This window comes from Anomaloglossus baeobatrachus, chromosome 8, assembly GCF_048569485.1.
Source record: "Anomaloglossus baeobatrachus isolate aAnoBae1 chromosome 8, aAnoBae1.hap1, whole genome shotgun sequence".
NCBI lineage: Eukaryota > Metazoa > Chordata > Amphibia > Anura > Aromobatidae > Anomaloglossus > Anomaloglossus baeobatrachus.
The window spans coordinates 125,920,635-125,939,403 of record NC_134360.1 but is presented as its reverse complement, the minus strand read 5'-3'; the positions used below and the strand labels follow the sequence as shown (position 1 = coordinate 125,939,403).

At 44.8% G+C, this 18,769-nt stretch overlaps 1 protein-coding gene across 1 annotated transcript in view; it reads left to right on the top strand.

The window, feature by feature from the left end:
• Positions 1–18,769, top strand: part of DUSP12 (dual specificity phosphatase 12) — a 96,348-nt gene that overhangs the window by 20,621 nt on the left and 56,958 nt on the right. The window contains exons 3-4 of the mRNA XM_075320925.1: positions 12,909–13,022; positions 17,087–17,205. Of these exons, the coding sequence (XP_075177040.1) occupies positions 12,909–13,022; positions 17,087–17,205 (233 nt within the window). The remainder of the gene's footprint in view (positions 1–12,908; positions 13,023–17,086; positions 17,206–18,769) is intronic.

The following is an 18,769-nucleotide window of genomic DNA, read 5'->3' as shown; positions in this document are numbered from 1 at the left end:
ACTTCATCTGTGAGATACAGAACCACAGGCTGAATGTAGGTGGTGGGTATCTGTCAAGGTAAGGCAACCAAGTGGGTGACCATAACCTGCGCCCACCTGCGCCGCAGGCATCGACTCCTTTCCCATCATCAGCACTATGCACGAAAGGAACACGTTGTCACCTGGCGACCGGAGTACAAATTGATTGAGTGGACTACGTTGGTGACTTAACAGCCGTGTGCGGCAATGATGCAAACCTGTCTGCGGCCCTTCGTCAGGGCAATGTGACACACGTGCCTTGTATGGCTCACGTGTTGAATCTGATTCTCCAGCATTTTTTAAAATACCATCCCGGCCTACACGGCCTTGTGCAGCGGGCACGCTGCTATGTGCTCACTTTCATCCTTTGCACCCAGCAGCTCAACAACTTTCATCGCTCCTTAAGTCTTAGGGTCTGGCGGTTAAACGCCGGAAATGCGATGTTCCGACACGCAGGAATTGGAATCTGCACATGTTGCAGCGTGTGTGGCAGCACCGCAGAGCCCTGCTGAAATACGGTATGACGTATACCCAGGGCTAACTTGATCCAGAGGTGGTGCAGATCACGCTGCTGGAGTGGTTGTCAGATCAAGGACCTATGCACCCTTCGACACAGTTTACAAATGTCGACGAAGATGTTTAGCACTGGCGATGCCATTCTCAGCGTGACAATTCTGGTCATCTACAAGATGGAGCACACTGTAAGCATTATTCGGAGTCAGGTGTTGGTCCAAGAGGAAGGTGAGGAGGTACAGGAGGAGTCATATGCAGAAGGGATAATAAGATCTACAAGGTCCATACGGTGAGCGGCACCTAGGCGGCAGTTATGGTGGGGATAGGGATTAACAAGGGCGCATAGTATCAGCAAAAATTGTTGAGGAAGGTGCAGGAGCCCATGAAGAAATGGAGGACGAACTTGTGATGGGCATGGAAGACTCAGCAGATGAGTGAGAGCTTGCTCACATTTCGGTTGTGCGAGGTTGGGGGGAGAGGGCAGAGGAAGGAGGCACGATTCTCACCTCTCTGCCACCAACACACCAAGGACTTGGTCCTCCTGGATGCACAAGACACATGAGCGCCTTCTTGCTGCACTACCTACAATATGACCCTCGGATTGTACGAATTCGAAATAATGCTAACTACTGGGTTGCCACACTGTTAGATCCCCGGTACAAGACAAAATTTGGCGAAATAATTCCTGTCATAGAAAGGGACGCACATATACAGGAGTATCTGCAGAAGGTGGTACGGATTCTTAGATCTGCTTTTCCAGTAAACACCAGTGCTGCACAGAGTGAATCTCAACGCTTTGCCATGGATAGGAGGAAATGGTCTTTTACTTGTCCACATCTGAGGGACCGAGGGCTGGCTGCTGTGCTGAGATGGCATTGAGTACGGTGTCCCTGCAGAATTGCACTTTTGGTCATATACCAAATGAGTTGAAAAAGGACAGATGCTGGTGGAAAGGGGAACAGGTGTGTTGGAAAGGGGAAAAAAGTTTTTGTCCGTGGGTTTGTTGGTTAAGCAAAAGTAACATTTGATGAAGAAACACCATCTGTTACGGTGGGACTGGCAGATTTGGATAAGGTGGTATATACTATGTTACCGCTATATAACGAAAATTAATAAGAAAAGAAAGAGAAAGGTATATATCCCCATCAGCAGTCAATGTCCACCGTGCTCCCAGATGGAAAAGGAGAGGTTGGCAACTGGAAGGTTAGGTGGAGGATACAGATCTGTGTGGCTATGAAACTAATAGTTGCCTGAACCGAGTTAGACGCCACTCGGATCTTGAGACTGTGAGCCCTGTTAGCGTCACAGGGTCCACACGCCCACCCAGCCCAGGAACTCCCTGTTAACATCACAGGGGCCATTCAGTACGCTGACCATGTGCATTGGGGCCACACCTGCGGACAGCAGGCGCATCAGCAGCAGCAGGCCTGTTAATGCCACTGGGCTGCACAAGCAGGACTTGTAGGACAGGAGCTGGTCTTAACCGTTCTGCGTTACCAACTGTGGTGGCGGCCTGCATCGACGCCCTATCCCTGCCTACCTCTGGCCTAAAGCCGCAATGGGTTCAACACATGGAGGTGTGCTCTTTCGAAGCATAATAGAAGACTGCGCACCTCCTTGTAGGCTCCAGCCCGTTTTATAACCTGGGTCTGCCCTAAACCAGGGTGGACCACAATGCACCTCCTGGAGACAAAAGCAGAGTGATACGTCATGAGTGGCATAACTACCGTCCTATTTTGAACCGCAACTTCAATAATGACCTCATGGCTGCCACGACACAAACACCTCACCAGTCATCGTCTGACCATCAATAATGAGGTGACAAGTCATAGGGGCGGGCCTCTGCAAGCCATTTGGGAGTGGCCTGGCCACATCGTCAGGACACCTGATGCCCTGTGGTCTAAATGGGCCCCCCACATCAGGGGCAGGGCCAAAGAGTTCATTACCGGACCTAGTCTCTGATGCAGTAAGTGCCTGAGCATGGTCAGTTGCATGAAATACAGTCTCTGAAAAAAGACTATCAGCTTTAGCATGGTGTCTAGGCACAAAACAGGACTTAGACCCAGCACGGAATGCAAGTACCTGTGCAAAGAGGCTTTTCGCACTAAGTGTGGGAGCATGCGCTGTATCTCGAAATGAAGACTTAGCCTCAGGAATGGCACAGTCAGGCTGAGCATACTCACTAGGCGAAACACTGGAGTTAGGCTGCAGCTGGTGTAAATCGGCACACGCATGCGCACTAGCTGCCTCTCCACACTTAGACGTGGAGGAGAAATTGCTCTTCGGGTGTGGACTTGGAGATGCTGTCTATGAACAGAAGGAAAAGCTAAAGGAAGCCTCACTTTCTATCCCTCCGAATTATCAAATGCAGCAATGAATTCCCTGAGTTTGCTATAACATTAGCGTAGCAAAATGTGCATGAGGGTGTCATGCAGAGGTGCTAGAAATAGCTTGGCACCAGTGGGGCACTAATGGAAGTCCAACAGCCACGTTTAGGATGCCACTAAGTTCACTCAGTGTTTGCTAGTATAATGGCTTAGTAACAATGAGTTTGAGTGTGCAAAAGGCAAGAGGGTACAGTTGCAGGGTTGTGGGTCTCTGGGTAGAGGAAAGGAAGCCTGCCTTTCTATCCCTCCTAATGGGGAAATGCAGCGAGGAAATCCCTGACCTTAGCTACACAGACGCTGTCATCTTGTGTAGCTGTTAAACTCTGTTTTCACGGACCTGTCACCTATGGCTCTGACCCTGCCGGTATGAGCCCTTAAAAGGACTGATAGAAACTTCTATCCCTATTCTGTACAGCGCTGTGTATGGAGCGTACACAGCAGTATCGGAGATAGGAGCTGCGCCAGTGATGACTGACACCAAGGACGCAGAAGGCAGATAATGGCGTGCTGGAGGAAAATGTCCGGTTTTATAATGCAGGGACATGTGACATGGACATCCTATCACACATGCCGTTGCTTCTCTGGCTAAAAGTCCACTTAGCTGTGTGTGTGTCTGGGATTGGCTGACATGCTGGCCCGCCCCACTACATGCGCGCGCTTAGGGAAGGAAGACAAGGGAAAAAAAAAAAATATGGCGATCGCCATTATACATACAGCAGTGATCTGAATGCGCTGTTCCCGCACACTATACACTGAAATGTCATAATAGTGTGAGTCACAGAGTTACTTACACTATTACAGCGGAAAGCCAGGTAGGAATTAGCTGGTCTTTTTGCCGCTAGAACCGTTCTCGAACGTATCTAGAACTATCGAGCTTTAGCAAAAAGCTCGAGTTCTAGTTCGATCTATAACAGCCCCCAAAATCACTCGAGCCTCGAACCACGAACCGCGCTCAACTCTAGTGATCAGCACAGCAGAGTGAGATCATCGCTGCGTGCCTGATCACAGTGGAAGCAGGGACACCGGGGAGAAACGCTGGAGGAGGTAAGTAAAGCTTTTTTTATTTTAGAATGAGCAGCAGATATCTAACACGGGGGGCATGTGCCATCACAGGGGGGCGCAGGGACAAATAATATGCACCGCTCCCCCAGCCCGTCACTGCGGTGCGATTTCAGCACCACCGGAGATGGACAGCGGCTGTGCATATTATATGAGCGGGAGCAGGAGATTAAAGGCTGCAGCCCGCAGCGTTCACCTGCCCCCAGCAGCGCCCCCACCTCCCCTGGACCCTGCAGTATGTGTGTATATATATTTATATATATAATATATTATTAAGGTATAAGAAATCCCTGTGCACCACTTGCTCCACGTGTTGCCGTATTTACCGCAAATTCAGTCCCCAACAGGCATGGATGAGATCCGGGTGCAGGCTCAGTACAAAGGCCACGAATAATCCAAAGGAGAAGGAGAGTCGCACTCCACGAAGATCTCAATGTTTTTCCATCTTTATTTTTTGAAGACATACAGGTAAAGGCGGTGGGGAGGGTGAGACAAGCCATACAACGCTGGACGACGGCATGCCGTTTTGCTAATGCTTAGCTTCCACGGGTCCAGTGCAAATTGCTATGCAGTACCGCCCTCTTAACGGATACTACGTCAGCAAGTGATTAAAATGCAGGTATACAATTAATTGCTGCAGCAAAACAAGTGAATTCGCTGGGAATGTTAATATACAACAATCTATTTTAAGATAATATAACATACGTATCTCCTTTTTAGGGGGTATAACATATACATACATCTTGAATTCTTAAATGTCATTCAGAAACAGATCAAGATCATATACTACACAAAAATCAATTTTAAGATAATATAGCATACGTATCTCCTTTTTGAGGAGTATATCGCATACACACATTCATGAATGATAAATTATCAACATGTCATTAAAGACAGATCCTGATCATGTAATACCGTTCACGAAAGGCAATAGTCAATACGCCATATAATAGTCACATTTAATCAGGGAAATAATCAAAGGAAGAAAGAAAGATCGTTCCTGTCATTCAGACCTAGCGGTCCCATTGCGTTTAAATCCAAAATTAGTCTGGATTCTTTTTGCAGTAGCATACGGTGCGTATCACCACCTCTGCTACGAGGGTTAACTTTAAATAATCCTGCAAAAGACATCAGACGAGAGTTGCTGTTATGACATTCCTGCATATGTTTACTAAGGCGTACTGAGCCAACCCCTGATATTATAGATTTAGAGTGTTCTCTGAACCGAACATACAGGGGTCGAATCGTTTTTCCAATATAGTAAAAGTTACAAGGGCAAAATATAACATACACTATATATGTGGATTTACATGATATGAAAGCATTGACTCTGAGGTACTCGCACCCCACTTTTACAACATCCCCTGTTCTGTGGGCAGAGCAATAGGGACAATTCCCGCATCTAAAATTACCCTTCAATCTTTTTCGATCTAGCCAGGTTTTTTCTTTGGTATAAATAAATCTATTATTAACCAACAGGTCACCCAAATTCTGGCATCTTCTGTAGGATACTAAAGGACCTTCTTTTGCTAGATCCCTAAGATCTCTATCACTCTTTATTAGGTGCCAATGTTTTTTTATGCTAGATCTCACGGTGTCAAACATGGAATTGTACTTAAAATTGAAAGCGCATCTCTCTCCAGAGCCCTTATCAGGCATTTTTTAGGTACCTTTTTGAGAGACCTGTCATATTCAGCGGTCCCAGCTGTGGTCCTATCTAAAGCGGCCTCTATGATCCTGGGTGGGTAACCCCGTTCAAATAATCGTGCCTTCAATTCAGAGGCCTGTTCTTTAAACCTAAGGGGATCATTATTTACCCTTTTCAAACGCAAGAATTTGCTATATGGGAGTGAGGTTCTGGTGTGGGATGGGTGAGCACTGCTATAGTGTAGCAGATACCGCTGTGGGTTTTCTATGGACTTCTCTAAGGATAGTCCCGTCATTTACTGTCAGTTTCACGTCCAGGAAGATAAGTTCCTGGACGCCACACGGACTAGTAAAGAGCATATTAAATGTATTATTGTCATTTAAATAGATCAAAAATTGCTCAAAATCTTTTTCAGTGCCATCCCACACCAGAAACACGTCGTCCACGTATCTTGCGTATGTCTTTATATGCTTGAGAAATGGGTTACTGAGACCATAGATCAATTCATCCTCTAGGGCCACTAAAAACAGGTTTGCAAAAATGCAAGCTGCGGGGGTACCCATTGCAGTACCCCCGCATTGCAAATACCATTGCTCTCCAAAAGTGTAAGCATTGTGGCTTAGTACAAAATCAAATGCCTCTGCCACAAAGGTCACAAGAGAGGGATCTTGTCCAAAATTGGCCAGGACTTTTTTGATAGTCCGCCCACCCAGATCTTGTGGGATCCGGGTGTACAGACTCTCAATGTCCAGAGATGCCAACTGGAACCCGTCCTGCCACTGAAAATCATCCAGCATTTCCACGAAATCACCCAGCATTTCCACGAAATCACCCGTGTCCTTTATGTAGGAGGGAATCATTTTAGATAAGGGCTTCAGAAGCCATTCCAGATATTGTGAAAGGGGTTCAGTCACAGATCCTATGCCCGAGATTATTGGGCGGCCAGGGGGGGAAGCTAGGTCCTTATGTACTTTTGGTAAATAACACCAATGTGCTTTTTTTGGGTAAAGAGGTAGCAGTTTTTCTGCAGTGCTCTTTGTTAAGATGTTATTGTTCACCCATTTAAATAAAAAACTTCTCAGTTGTTTTACGTATACCCAGGTCGGATCACTGGGTAGTTTTTTATACACATTGGTATCATTTAATTGCCTTTCAGATTCTTTTTGATACGCATTTTTTGTCAATAGGACTATAGCGCACCCCTTATCAGCCCTTCTGATTACTATATCCCGATTGCTCTGTAAAAGTTTAAGGGCCCTAAGCTCTTTTTGGGTTAAATTGTCTACGGGTGGCGAGTACCTGAGGGCTTTCAGATCTCTAATTACCAATTCCTGAAATAAATCCACACTATTGCCTGGGGTTAATGGAGGAAAGAACGTGGATTTTAGACCTTTTTTAAAGGGATTAGATAAAGTGCAAACAGGATTTTTTTCCGCAAGGTCCGCAAAGGCGGTCACAGGAGTTTCTAAACTAAGGAGTCAGCGTACATCCTTCTCCAAGGAGGGTGTGCTCTCCTGGCCTCCAAAGAAACCAAGAGGGCCCACCCTACATTGCCGCTCTCCTATAACAACTGGCTGAGCACTTTTTTTCTGAGTACTGTAATATTTCTTAAGATGTAGCTTCCTACAACCTTTATATAGGTCTATTCGAAAATCTGTGAGATTAAACTTCTCAGGAAGGAAAAAATTCAACCCCTTCCTGAGCACAGAATACATATCAGCTGTAAGAGGAAATGATGTTAAGTTAAGCACTGTATTCACATATTCAGCATTTATTTCTTCATTTTTTACATTCCTTTTAGAATACATAGATTGATCCGGCAGGACATCAGCCCTGTCAGATGACCCATAATTATTTACGTCCTCCAAGATACCTGCTTTCGCTTCCCAGGATTGGGGATCCCCTCTCCGTCTCCGTCTGCCACCCATCCTAACCCGCCTCCTAAAGGGGCGGCAGACGGAGAGGGAGCCTGAGAAGCGGTCGCAGGTAATAATTTCTTGTGCCTAACCATGAACTCCTCACCCCCACTGGAGTCGGAGTCCGTGGTCCATGCACTCTTTTTCTTATTTACATTTCTATTAAGATGTTTATGGTATGACCTCCTAAAATTATTAGTTGAAGATCGGATTTTATTCCAAGAAAAAACTTGCTGGTTATCATAGTCCATCTTATCTCTGATATATTTTTCTCTCTTCCTTTCTTTTATTTTTGCCTGTAGTGGTAACAATTTCTTGTCCAGTTTAATCAAGAAGGTTTTCCAAGCCTCCTCTGTGATGCGATTTTCCAGTTCCTTCCTTAGATTCAAAAGTTCAATAGTAACTTTCTCATGCTCTTCCTCATTTTTGGCTAATACTATCTGCAGGAATCTCATAGAACACTCTTGCTGTACATTGTCCCATTCCTTTTTGAAGATATCATCCTGATAAAAAGAAATCTGTTTAACAATTCTTAAGCCTCGAGGCACACGCTGGCTGTCTTGATATGACCTTAGAGACTGCACTGTCCAAAATAGGCTAGGTTCACACACTGCGTTTTTTTGACGCTGCGTTTTTGTGCGTTTTTTGCGGCAAAAACCGTGCAAAAAAACGCGGCAAAAACGCGCGCGTTTTGCCGCGATTTGGTGCGTTTTTTGCTGCGTTTTGCTGTGTTTTTGCTCACTGCGTCTTTATGCATTTATCAGTGAACAAAAAAAAAAGGTCTGATGTCATTTCCTTCTTCAATATGTTCTTCATTCTCCACTAGTGTATGCAGGAGAGCAGACAGCTGCAGAACTACAAGGCTCAGCATACTCCATCCAATAGTGCATGCAGGAGAGCAGACAGCAGCTGCAGAACTACAAGGCTCAGCATGCTCCATCCAGGACTGTATGCTGGAGGCAGAGAGTCAGGGGGAGCAGACCTACAAGGCTCAGCATCCTCCATTCAATAGTGTATGCAGGAGAGCAGACAGCAGCTGTCGAACTACAAGGCTCAGCATCCTCCATCCAATAGTTTATGCAGGAGATCAAACAGCAGCTGTCGAATTACAAGGCTCAGCATCCTCCTTCCAGGACTGTATGCAGGATTTCTTTGCCCCCCCAAACAAAAAAAATGACGTGGGCTTCGCCATATTTTTGTATGCTAGCCGGGTACAGCAGGCAGGTACGGGCTGCCCACAACCCCCAGCTGCCTATTTGTACCCGGCTGGGAACCAAAAATATAGAGAAGCCCTTTTTTTTTTAATTATTTCATGAATTTCATGAAACAATTAAAAAAAAAAAAAAAATGACGTGAGCTTCGCCTAATTTTTGTGTCCAGCCGGGTACAACTAGGCAGCTGGGGATTGGAATCCACAGTGCAGGGTGCCCATGCTTTCTGGGCACCCCCGCTGTGAACTGCAGTCCGCAGCCACCCCAGAAAATGGCGCTTTCATAGAAGCGCCATCTTCTGGCGCTGTATCCAACTCTTCCAGCTGCCCTGATGCCCGGTGGCTCACTGGGTAATAATGGGGTTAGGGCTAGGTGTGTATTATCAGCTAGCCCTAAGCCCGAAATTCATGGTGTCAAGCCAATATTAGACATGGCCACCATGAATTTCTAGTAAAGATAAAAAAAACACAACACACAGAAAAATATTTTTATTAGAAATAAAACACAACACAATTAGTGACTCCATCTTTATTGAAATAAAAAACTCCCCTCCGCAGTAATCCTGGGTCAAGGGTCCCACGCCGTCCAATCCGGATCCAATATCATCTGATCGGTTTGCTGGAAGGCAAAGCGATCAGATGATGTGTCAGGATCAAGTGCCTGAATCACACGACACATCAGCTGATTGTATAAAAGCCGTTTATACAATCAGCAGATGCATCGGTGCAAAAAAAAAAAATAAAAAAAAAATACTTATGTGCTGATTACCGGCAGCTCCTGCAGTGGAGTCTGATCCCATCTGATCGCTGCAGGAGCTGCCGGTAATCAGGGATGAAGTCTCCTGACGCATCCGCTGACAGGTTAAGCCGGCCGGCCGCTGGCGTCAGCCCGAGACTTACGATCAGCTGATGCGTCAGGTGACTGCATCAGGTGATCCATCGCCAGGTCCTGCATCCTGCAGGCATACGTACCCGGGGAGACTGCACACTGCCGGAGCGGCGATACCGTGAGAGGATCTGGGAGCGGGCATGGCACCGGGAGTCTGCAGACAGGTGAGTATAACTTTTTTTTTTTCTACTGTTCACTTTTGATTGCCGCTTCCACCTCCTGCCCGTACATGACGCCGCACGGCAGCATACATGCACAGGACGGGAGGTGGAAGCGGCGGTGACGGTACCGGGAGGATTCACGCTTCTGTGTTTACTGACAGAAGGAATCCTCTTCCTGTACACGTCACTTTACTACCCACCTCCTGCGTTTATAGCTGCATTTTTGGTCTTAGAAACGCACCAAAACGCAGCTATTTGCGTTTCTCATTGTGTCTTTAAACATCCCATTGCACTCAATGGATGAAAAGCGCAGTGAAAAACGCGGGAATAATTGACATGCTGCGTTTTTGTGGCACCACAAAAACGCAGCTGGAAAAAAAAAGCTGTGTGCAGACAGCTAAAATGAAAACTCATAGACTTTGCTGGGGAAGCAAAGTCATGCAGTTTTCTGAGCAAAAACGCACCCGAAAACTGCGCAAAAACGGCGCGAAAAACGCACTGTGTGAACTTACCCATAGATTTCTTTCTCAGCGAGAGATATGATACGTGTTTCAAGGCTTTTATTACCCACTAGAAGGTGGCCCGATTCTAACGCATCGGGTATTCTAGAATTTATTGTGTAGTTACTGTATGATACTGTTACTGTATTGTTACTGTATTGTGTAGTTACTGTATGTGTAGTTACTGTTACTGTATGATTTTTGTTTATATATATATATATATATATATATAGGTGGAGTAGTTCTGTAGGTGAGGAGTATAATAGGAGGAGTAGCCCTGGGGGAGAGGAGGATAATAGGAGGAGTAGTCTTGGGGGGAGAGGAGGATAATAGGAGTATTATTCCTGGAGGGGGGGGGAAGAATAATAGGAGGAGTAGTCCTGGGGGAGAGGAGGATAATAGGAGGAGTATTCCTGGAGGGGGGGGAGAATAATAGGAGGAGTAGTCCTGGGGAGAGAGGAGTATAATAGGAGGAGGAGTCCTGGGGGGAGAGGAGGATAATAGGAGGAGTAGTCCTGTGGGGAGAGCAGGATAATAGGAGAATTAGTCCTGGGGAGAAAGGAGGATAATAGGAGGAGTAGTCCTGGGGGGAGAGGAGGATAATAGGAGGAGTAGTCCTGGAGGTGAGGAGTCTAATAGGAGGAGTAGTCCTGGGGGGAGAGGAGGATAATAGGAGGAGTAGTCCTGGGGAGAGAGGAGGATAATAGGAAGAGTAGTCCTGGGGAGAAAGGAGGATAAGCATGGTACACATCAGGTAAGTATTCAAAGCGACAGTGCTGGGTCACTTGTTGGTCTCCTGCTGTGCAGCACGCATCAGCGTGTGACAGCGGGAGACCAATGATGTGAATGGGCAGGGAGCCGGCATACGCTGGTAACCATGCTACACAATATTACCCGATGTGTACCATGGTTACCAGCGTACCCCGCCCCCCGCACGCACGGGAGCCCACACCAGCGTACGCCGGCAACCCCAGCAATGCGAGGGTATGTGTCGGCTGGGTTGCCGGCGTACGCTGGTGTGGGCTCCCGGGGGTACAGCACTCACCTGGGAGTCGGGGCTCCGTGTCGGTTCAGGGAATGCGTGCGGGGGGGCGGGGCCAGAGCGAGTGTGCAATTCGTGAGTGGGGCGGGGCATGGCAAAGTTGCCAATGCGTGCAGGGGGCCGGGGCGAGAGGCCAATCTGTGGGGGGCGGAGCCTGGGGGCGGAGCCGAGGCGAGCGGCCAATGAGACGCTTGTCACGGTAACGACAGAATTTTGGAGCAAGACAGACAGACAGAATGAATAAGGCAATTATATATATAGATGACTTCTAGGTTCACCTTGTCGTTGCAACACCTGCCCCCAGCAGCGCCCCCACCTCCCCTGGACCCTGCAGTATGTATGTATACATACATACATACACATATATATATATATATATATATATATATATATATATATATATTATATTATATTCCCCCCCCCCCGTATATTCGGCTTACAAGACGCACCCCCTACTTTCCCCCAAAATTTGGGGGAACAAAAGTGTGTCTTATAAAGCGAAAAATACTGTATGTGTGTGTGTGTGTGTGTGTGTGTGTGTATATGTATATATATATGTATGTATATATATGTATATATGTGTGTATATCTACGCATACATACATACATACATACATACACATATATATAGTGTATATATTCTGTCCTAGGTGCCTCCCTCCCTTTAATGTGGGCTTAGCAATTAAATAAAGGTAAAACTATACATGTTTGGTATCTACGAACTCGTACTGACCTGGGGAATCATATTCCCAGATCAGTTTTACCATATAGTGAAAATGATAAATAATAAAAAGAAAAAACAACAACACACTTGTGCTATTGCACTTTTTTTGCAGTTTCACTTCACCTAGATTTTATTTCCCGTTTTCCAGTACAATATAGGGCAGAATGAATGGTGTCATTCAGAAGTAGAACTTGTCCTGCAAAAAACAATCCCTCATATGGTTATATTGCCAGAAAAATAAAAAAGTTAAGGCTCTTGAAATAAAGGAAGAGAAAAAAAGAAAACGGAAAATTGCCGGCGGGTGGTAAAGGGGCTATCCTGCAGATTTAGAGTTACCTTAATCTGCAGGTTAATAGTATTACAGTGCTGTCAAGTTGCTATAGTGAAAGCCCAGCTCCAGGGAGGAAATTACCTTTATTCCTCCAGCAGCCTCCGTCTCTCAGTGATAGAGGGACAGCTTTAGTCACCGCTCGGTACACAATGATCTGCAGCAGTAAGCACGCCTTGGCACTTGGATTGTAAATCAAGGTGGCGGGGCGTGCCTACAGCCGCTGCTTCCAGTGCCTCTGCCTTACACCGCTTCTATGACTGAAAACCTGCGGCTCCAGGGGCATAAAAGTTGATATTCTCCCGTTGGCTGGCCTTTCAGTGCGGACCCTGACAGCAGATTAACCCCATATATACAGGTTAATAGTGTTTAGGGACATGAGAGGTTCCCTCTAGCTCTAAAAACACATTACATAGGTCACATTACTTAGTTGCAAAAAAATAATCTTGTGTGTATCAATTTCTCTCATGAATTAGACATTTTGTATTTCACCTGATACTTTTTCTTTAATAGCCACGCTGGAGTAAGCCGAAGTGCTGCTGTGGTCGCCGCTTACATGATGAACACCACGAGGTGCACGTTTGAAGAGGCTTACCAGAGGCTGCAAGAGAAGAAATCTGATATTAAGTAGGTTCTGTAGAAGATTTGATGACATTATACAAGGAAGATTAGATCACTCGAAGGCTATGACTGCTATTGGTACCTCAGGGGCTCTACAAAGGCAACACGTTGTCCAAATTTGCGTTCCAAAAATGAAATGGCGCTGTTTGCTTTCCAAGCCCTGCCATGTGCTCAAAACATTTATTTTTGACCATGTATGGGGTATCCCGGTGTTCGGCAGAAATTGCATAACAACTTATGAGGTCTGTTTTTTATTTTATTATTCATTGTCAAAATTATACATTTTGGACTTAAATATTTTAGCGGAAAAAAACATAACTATCATTTTCACATTCACATTTTAAAAGTTCTGTGAAGCACCTCAAAATGCTCAACACACCCCTATATAAATTCCTTTGTGTTTAGTTTCCAAAATTGGGTCACTTGAGGGAGTTTCTGATGTTTTGGTACATTTCGGGTTCTGCAAATTGACGTGGGCCTGCAATCTATTTCAGCCAAATTTGCTTTCCAAAATTCAAATATTGTTTCTTACCCCAAACAGGAGGGCTCGGGAGGTATCAGCGCTATATACAGGTGCATCTCAATAAATTAGAATATCCTCAAAAAGTTAATTTATTTCAGTAATTCAATACAAAAAGTGAAACGCATATATTATATAGAGTCATTACACACAGAGGGATCTATTTCACGTTCTTATTTCTGGTAATCTTAATGATTATTGAGGTGTACTTGTATAAGAACTTACTGGTGGCCGCAGTTTATAGGGGACAAATCTGGTCACAAGATTCTCTTTAAGGTTAAAATTGGCTCCGTCACTAAGGGTTAAGGACATGGATCAGATATGCATGAATGAGCTTAAAGGCCGCTTTACACGCAGCGACATCGCTAACGAGATATCGCTTTGGTCACGGAATTTGTGACGCACATCCGGCCTCGTTAGCGACGTCGTTGCGTGTCACACCTACGAGCGACCGCTAACTATCAGAAATACTCACCTAATCGTTGACACGTTGTTCATTTCCCAAATATCGTTGCTCGTTTGGGACACAGGTTGTTCTTCGTTCAAGAGGCAGCACACATCGCTACGTGTGACACCCCGGGAACGACGAACAACAGCGTTCCTGCGTCCTCCAGCAACAAGGTGGGAGTGATGTGAATGCGGCTGCTCTCTGCCCCTCCGCTTCTATTGGTGGCCCGCTGATTGATGTCGCTGTGACGCCGCACGAACCGCCCCCTTTAAAAAGAGGTTGTTCGCCGGCCACTGCGACGTCGTTAGGAAGGTAAGTATGTGTGACGCGTACCGGCAATATTGTTCGCCACGGGCAGCGATTTGCCCATGACGCACAAACGACGGGGGCGGGTGCTATCGCTAGTGATGGCGCAGCGTGTAAAGCGGCCTTTAGTCCTACATGATCCTGAATTCATCTCACCAATTGTTCTTCCTTGGACTAATTTTGGTAGGTACTAAACATACACAGTAGTATACCAGGAACCCTACACAAGAACTTTCACTTTGGAGATGTTTTGTCCCAGTTCTCTTAGAACTTCTCGATTATTTGGTGAGTTTTTGTTATAGCATTTCTGCACTTATTATGTAAATTAGGTTATTTGCATTTTTTAATTGGGTTTGAGTGGAGTTTTTACATGTGTTTTTATCACATGCCTTTATGCCTGATGCTGCAGATTTTATTTTTTGGTATATTGTTTTAAATAATGCTGTTTTTTTTTATACTCCCTGTTATTTGGCTTTGACACAACTTTCATACCATTATGTGTGAATTACATGCATTTTTATTTATATTTTTTTTTTTTTAACTTTTTAAGGAAAAATTCTTCAGAATAAAGATTACAAATATACAGTGGCATGGGGTTAATTTTAATTCATAACAAAGATATCCATTTAACACAATGCCATGTCGTACTTGCAATGATGATAATTATAATATAGTAGGAAATGTTATTTTATAACACATTACACTCTAGCAGTAGCAAAATATCCATAGTGAAGGTCACGTACTGTATTAATGCTGTATTAGTATACACCCTGTAGTCTAGCTAGATCAGGAATTCCACTCTACAAATTTAGAATCTTGCAATACATCAGGACGCATAGTGCGAGATTGAGGAAACTATAGCACTGGGCGATAAATCACACCTCTTGGGGCAGCCTCTGTTTCTATACACTACATTCTCGTATGGAATTATATCATTCACCAGTTTTTTTAAACTGTTTAATAGTGTAGACACTAAATCTCCCCAGTATCTACTTATAATTCCATTTAAAAAATGCTTAAAATGAGTTTCTGCATTAACTAGGGTATCACTGCCCATCCAACTCATCAAGTAACGCAGCTTGCCAGCTACAGTAGGTAGGACGGTATTTTTCGGATTATAAGACGCAGTTTTCGTCCCAAAAATTTGGGAGGAAAATGAGGGGTGCGTCTTAAAATCAGAATATAGCTTACCGGGAGGTAGAGAATTGGCAGGGGGCTGTCTGTGCGGGCAGCCAGCCGGGTGCCTGTCTGTGCAGGCAGCTAGGTGCCTGTCAATGCGTGCGGGCGGCTGACTCTCTGCCAGCAGTTGGCTGCCTCTCTGTGCGGCTGAGAAATGTGTGCATGTTTATTGTATGGTAAAATATCTGAAACCAGGAGCTTTTTGGCATGTCTCATCCGATGACACATTTGTCCAGTGTAGACTGACATCTGAAGAGTTGGCCACTCAGAAAAGGGATACTATATTGGATAAATGGAACCTATTAGAGTTTGTGTAACATTTGGTTATACAAGCAATTTGTTTTCAAGTGGGATATGGACTTGATACTCTCCAGGGGAAGGTGGGACTTTTTTTTTTTTTGAGGTCTAGCAGACGTGCTGACAAATTGTTCCCGGTTTTCCTCCTGATGAGATTGTCTGGAAGTCCCCCGATCACAGAGTTAGGCTACAAAATCCGGTGATGTATTGATGCCTACTCGATGATTATAGTTATTTCCTATATAAATGCACATGTACTAGATTATTAGTCTAGCTAAATAAACTTTGATACTTGTTTTACCTTAAAAACTGTTCTCAGTTGGGCCTAACTTGTATGTTAGTGAGCGAGTTGCAGTAACATTTCTGAATAGGTAAGACAAACTCAGACCAGTTTTTTCATTGCTTACTTGTATAAACACTGACGTCTGAACCCTGACACGCTACACAAAGTTACACAGGATTAGCCAATAAAAAGAATGATTGACATATTATACTACTATAAAATTTGTCCGATCTTTAGGAGAGGTCATCGATGTCTGTCAGAAGTGCCGCACCAGTCAGCTGTTTTTGGTGTCAGTGGCGGCCAGAACTGCACAATTATGGAGCCGCACAGGGTACTACATATCTGCGCCCTATTCAAATCAATAGGGGATGGAAGTGCAATACTCAACCACGGCCACTATACAGTAGACTGAGCTGTGCAATTCCGCCTGCAAAGACCAGTTGTTTGCTGGGGGTGTCGCACCCCCACTGATCAGACATTGATGACCTATTCTCTGCATAGGCCATCAATGTTAACCCCTTCACGACCTTTGACATACATGTACGTCATCAGCTTTGTTCCTGCCTTTGATGCGGGCTTGCGCACCGAGCCTAGCAGATGATGGCTGATGTAATCAGCCATCATGTACCTTAACAGCCACAGGTGGAGCGGACAGCTCCTTTAATCTACAATAGCTGTCAGCTTCTCACACTTGTCTTTGAACGCCTTACTTCAGTCCCCTGAGACACCCCGACCCTTTCCCTGTTTTCAGATTGGCCAGAAATGCAGATCTGGAGGTCTGGAGGATCACATATCTTTATAATTGTGATCTGCTTAGAATTGTCTGCAGAAGTTTCTTTTTGTGTTTGTTTTCAATCTCTTTTTAATCTTTTCCGTAAATTGTATTTACGGCTTAATAATGCTTTCCTGTACTTTTTCTTGTTTTTTTCTATTCTGGCATTTTAAACTCAAACCCACAACCGAAAAAAGAAGTTTTGAGTTTAATGGTGTACACAGAGCAGCTCCTCTGACTCATTACCTGTATATGTTTCTTTCAGAATCAATGATGAGTTTGTGAACCAGCTGGCGATATTTGAAGACATGGGTTGTGATGTGGATTTCAGCAGTGCAAGCTACAAACAGTACAGATTGCAGAAACTCACACATAAATACCCAGGTAAAGAACAGAAAGAAAGGTCTTGACATATTTCTCTGTAAATTATATAAACCACTTCAGAGACGTGGCATTTAAATAATGTCTGGCTTAGTGGAAGTAAAGCTACAGGGTGAAAATAGTTAGTTACATTCTGCCTCCATGCCATACTTAGAGGTCGTCCACTACCAAAAGTCTATGTGTGCACGCTGAGTATTTGGTGCAGGAATTTTCTCCAACAAATCTGCACCTTGTGGCAGAAAAACACAACAAAAAACACATGCGTGGTTTGTTTTTTGTTTTGTTTTTTTATTTGCCGCATTTTTGGTGCAGTTTTGCCATATTTTTCATAATGAAGTCAGTGGGTGGAAGGGATGAAAAACGCAGGCAAAAAAGAATCTACATGCTGCAGATTATTTTCTGCACCAAATCTGCAAGGGCAAATAAGCAACGTGCGCACAGCATTTCAGAGTTCTCATTCACTTTGCTGGCATAAGGATATACATGCAGATTTGTGACAACTGCACCAAAAAAAATCACAACCAAAGTGTAGTGTGCGCACACAACATTACTGGTTTTTTTTTTTTTTTTTTTTTCTCTGCATAAATCTTGCTATTATGTGCCTCTCAAAACATTCAACATCTTGTTTTTCCAATATTGCCTTTTATCATGCTCTATCAGCACATCCTCATTATTGGATATAGCTCTGGGGTTAATCGACAACTTCCTCTCTCCTGACTTTCTGTGTTCTATTATTACACGTTCCATCATGCATTGCAATGGCTTGTAAGCCAGCACCTATCACACCCACTCAAAACTCCACTAAAAAACCCTCCCCTTCTATCTTCAAGCTCCTGCATCTTTTTGCTGCTGCCTATGCACAGGATTATGGACATGGGGAGCAGGGAATATTCATTCTGTTTAATAGCAGTAATCCAGCGGAAGGGTAATCACGTGTGCCCGCTGTTTAAGGAAATTAATATTCACTGCTCTACATGGCCATAATCCTGCCCACTCCTTGGCGCCAGCTTCAGTGCAGAGAGGTGGGCGGGATTATAGGCATGGAGAGCAGTGAACATTCATTCTCTTAAACAGTGGGCACACGTGTTCTCCTCAGCACCAGCTCCTGCCTCCTGTGACCCCTTGTCACCGCAATTTACTGCGCAGGGACCTGACGGGTTTCTGTGCTGCAATGCTTTTCAGCTGGATGTGCGCTCTTGGACGTATATCCAGCTGAAACAGTCTCTGGGGTCAGTGGGCCCCTGTACCACGCTCTCCATTCTTAGGCTATGCTGTGCGGTGAACTCTCAAAATAGACCAAAAGGTCAGAGGCTCCTTCTCCTGCTATTTGGTGAATCATTTCAGGATTGTCTGCAACATCACTGGATTACCTGAGGGAATTGTGCTATGTAACTGCATGCCTTAGATCTCTTGTTCATCATATTTACCTCAAATTGGCCTCCTGATGAACCGTGCTTGCGGAGAAACGTGTCGAGGCAATATCACCCACACTTTTTTTGCAAGAACCACCAATAATCTGTGGCAAAACAGGACACGCAGGGGACTGATCATCCATTTTGTTCCACCA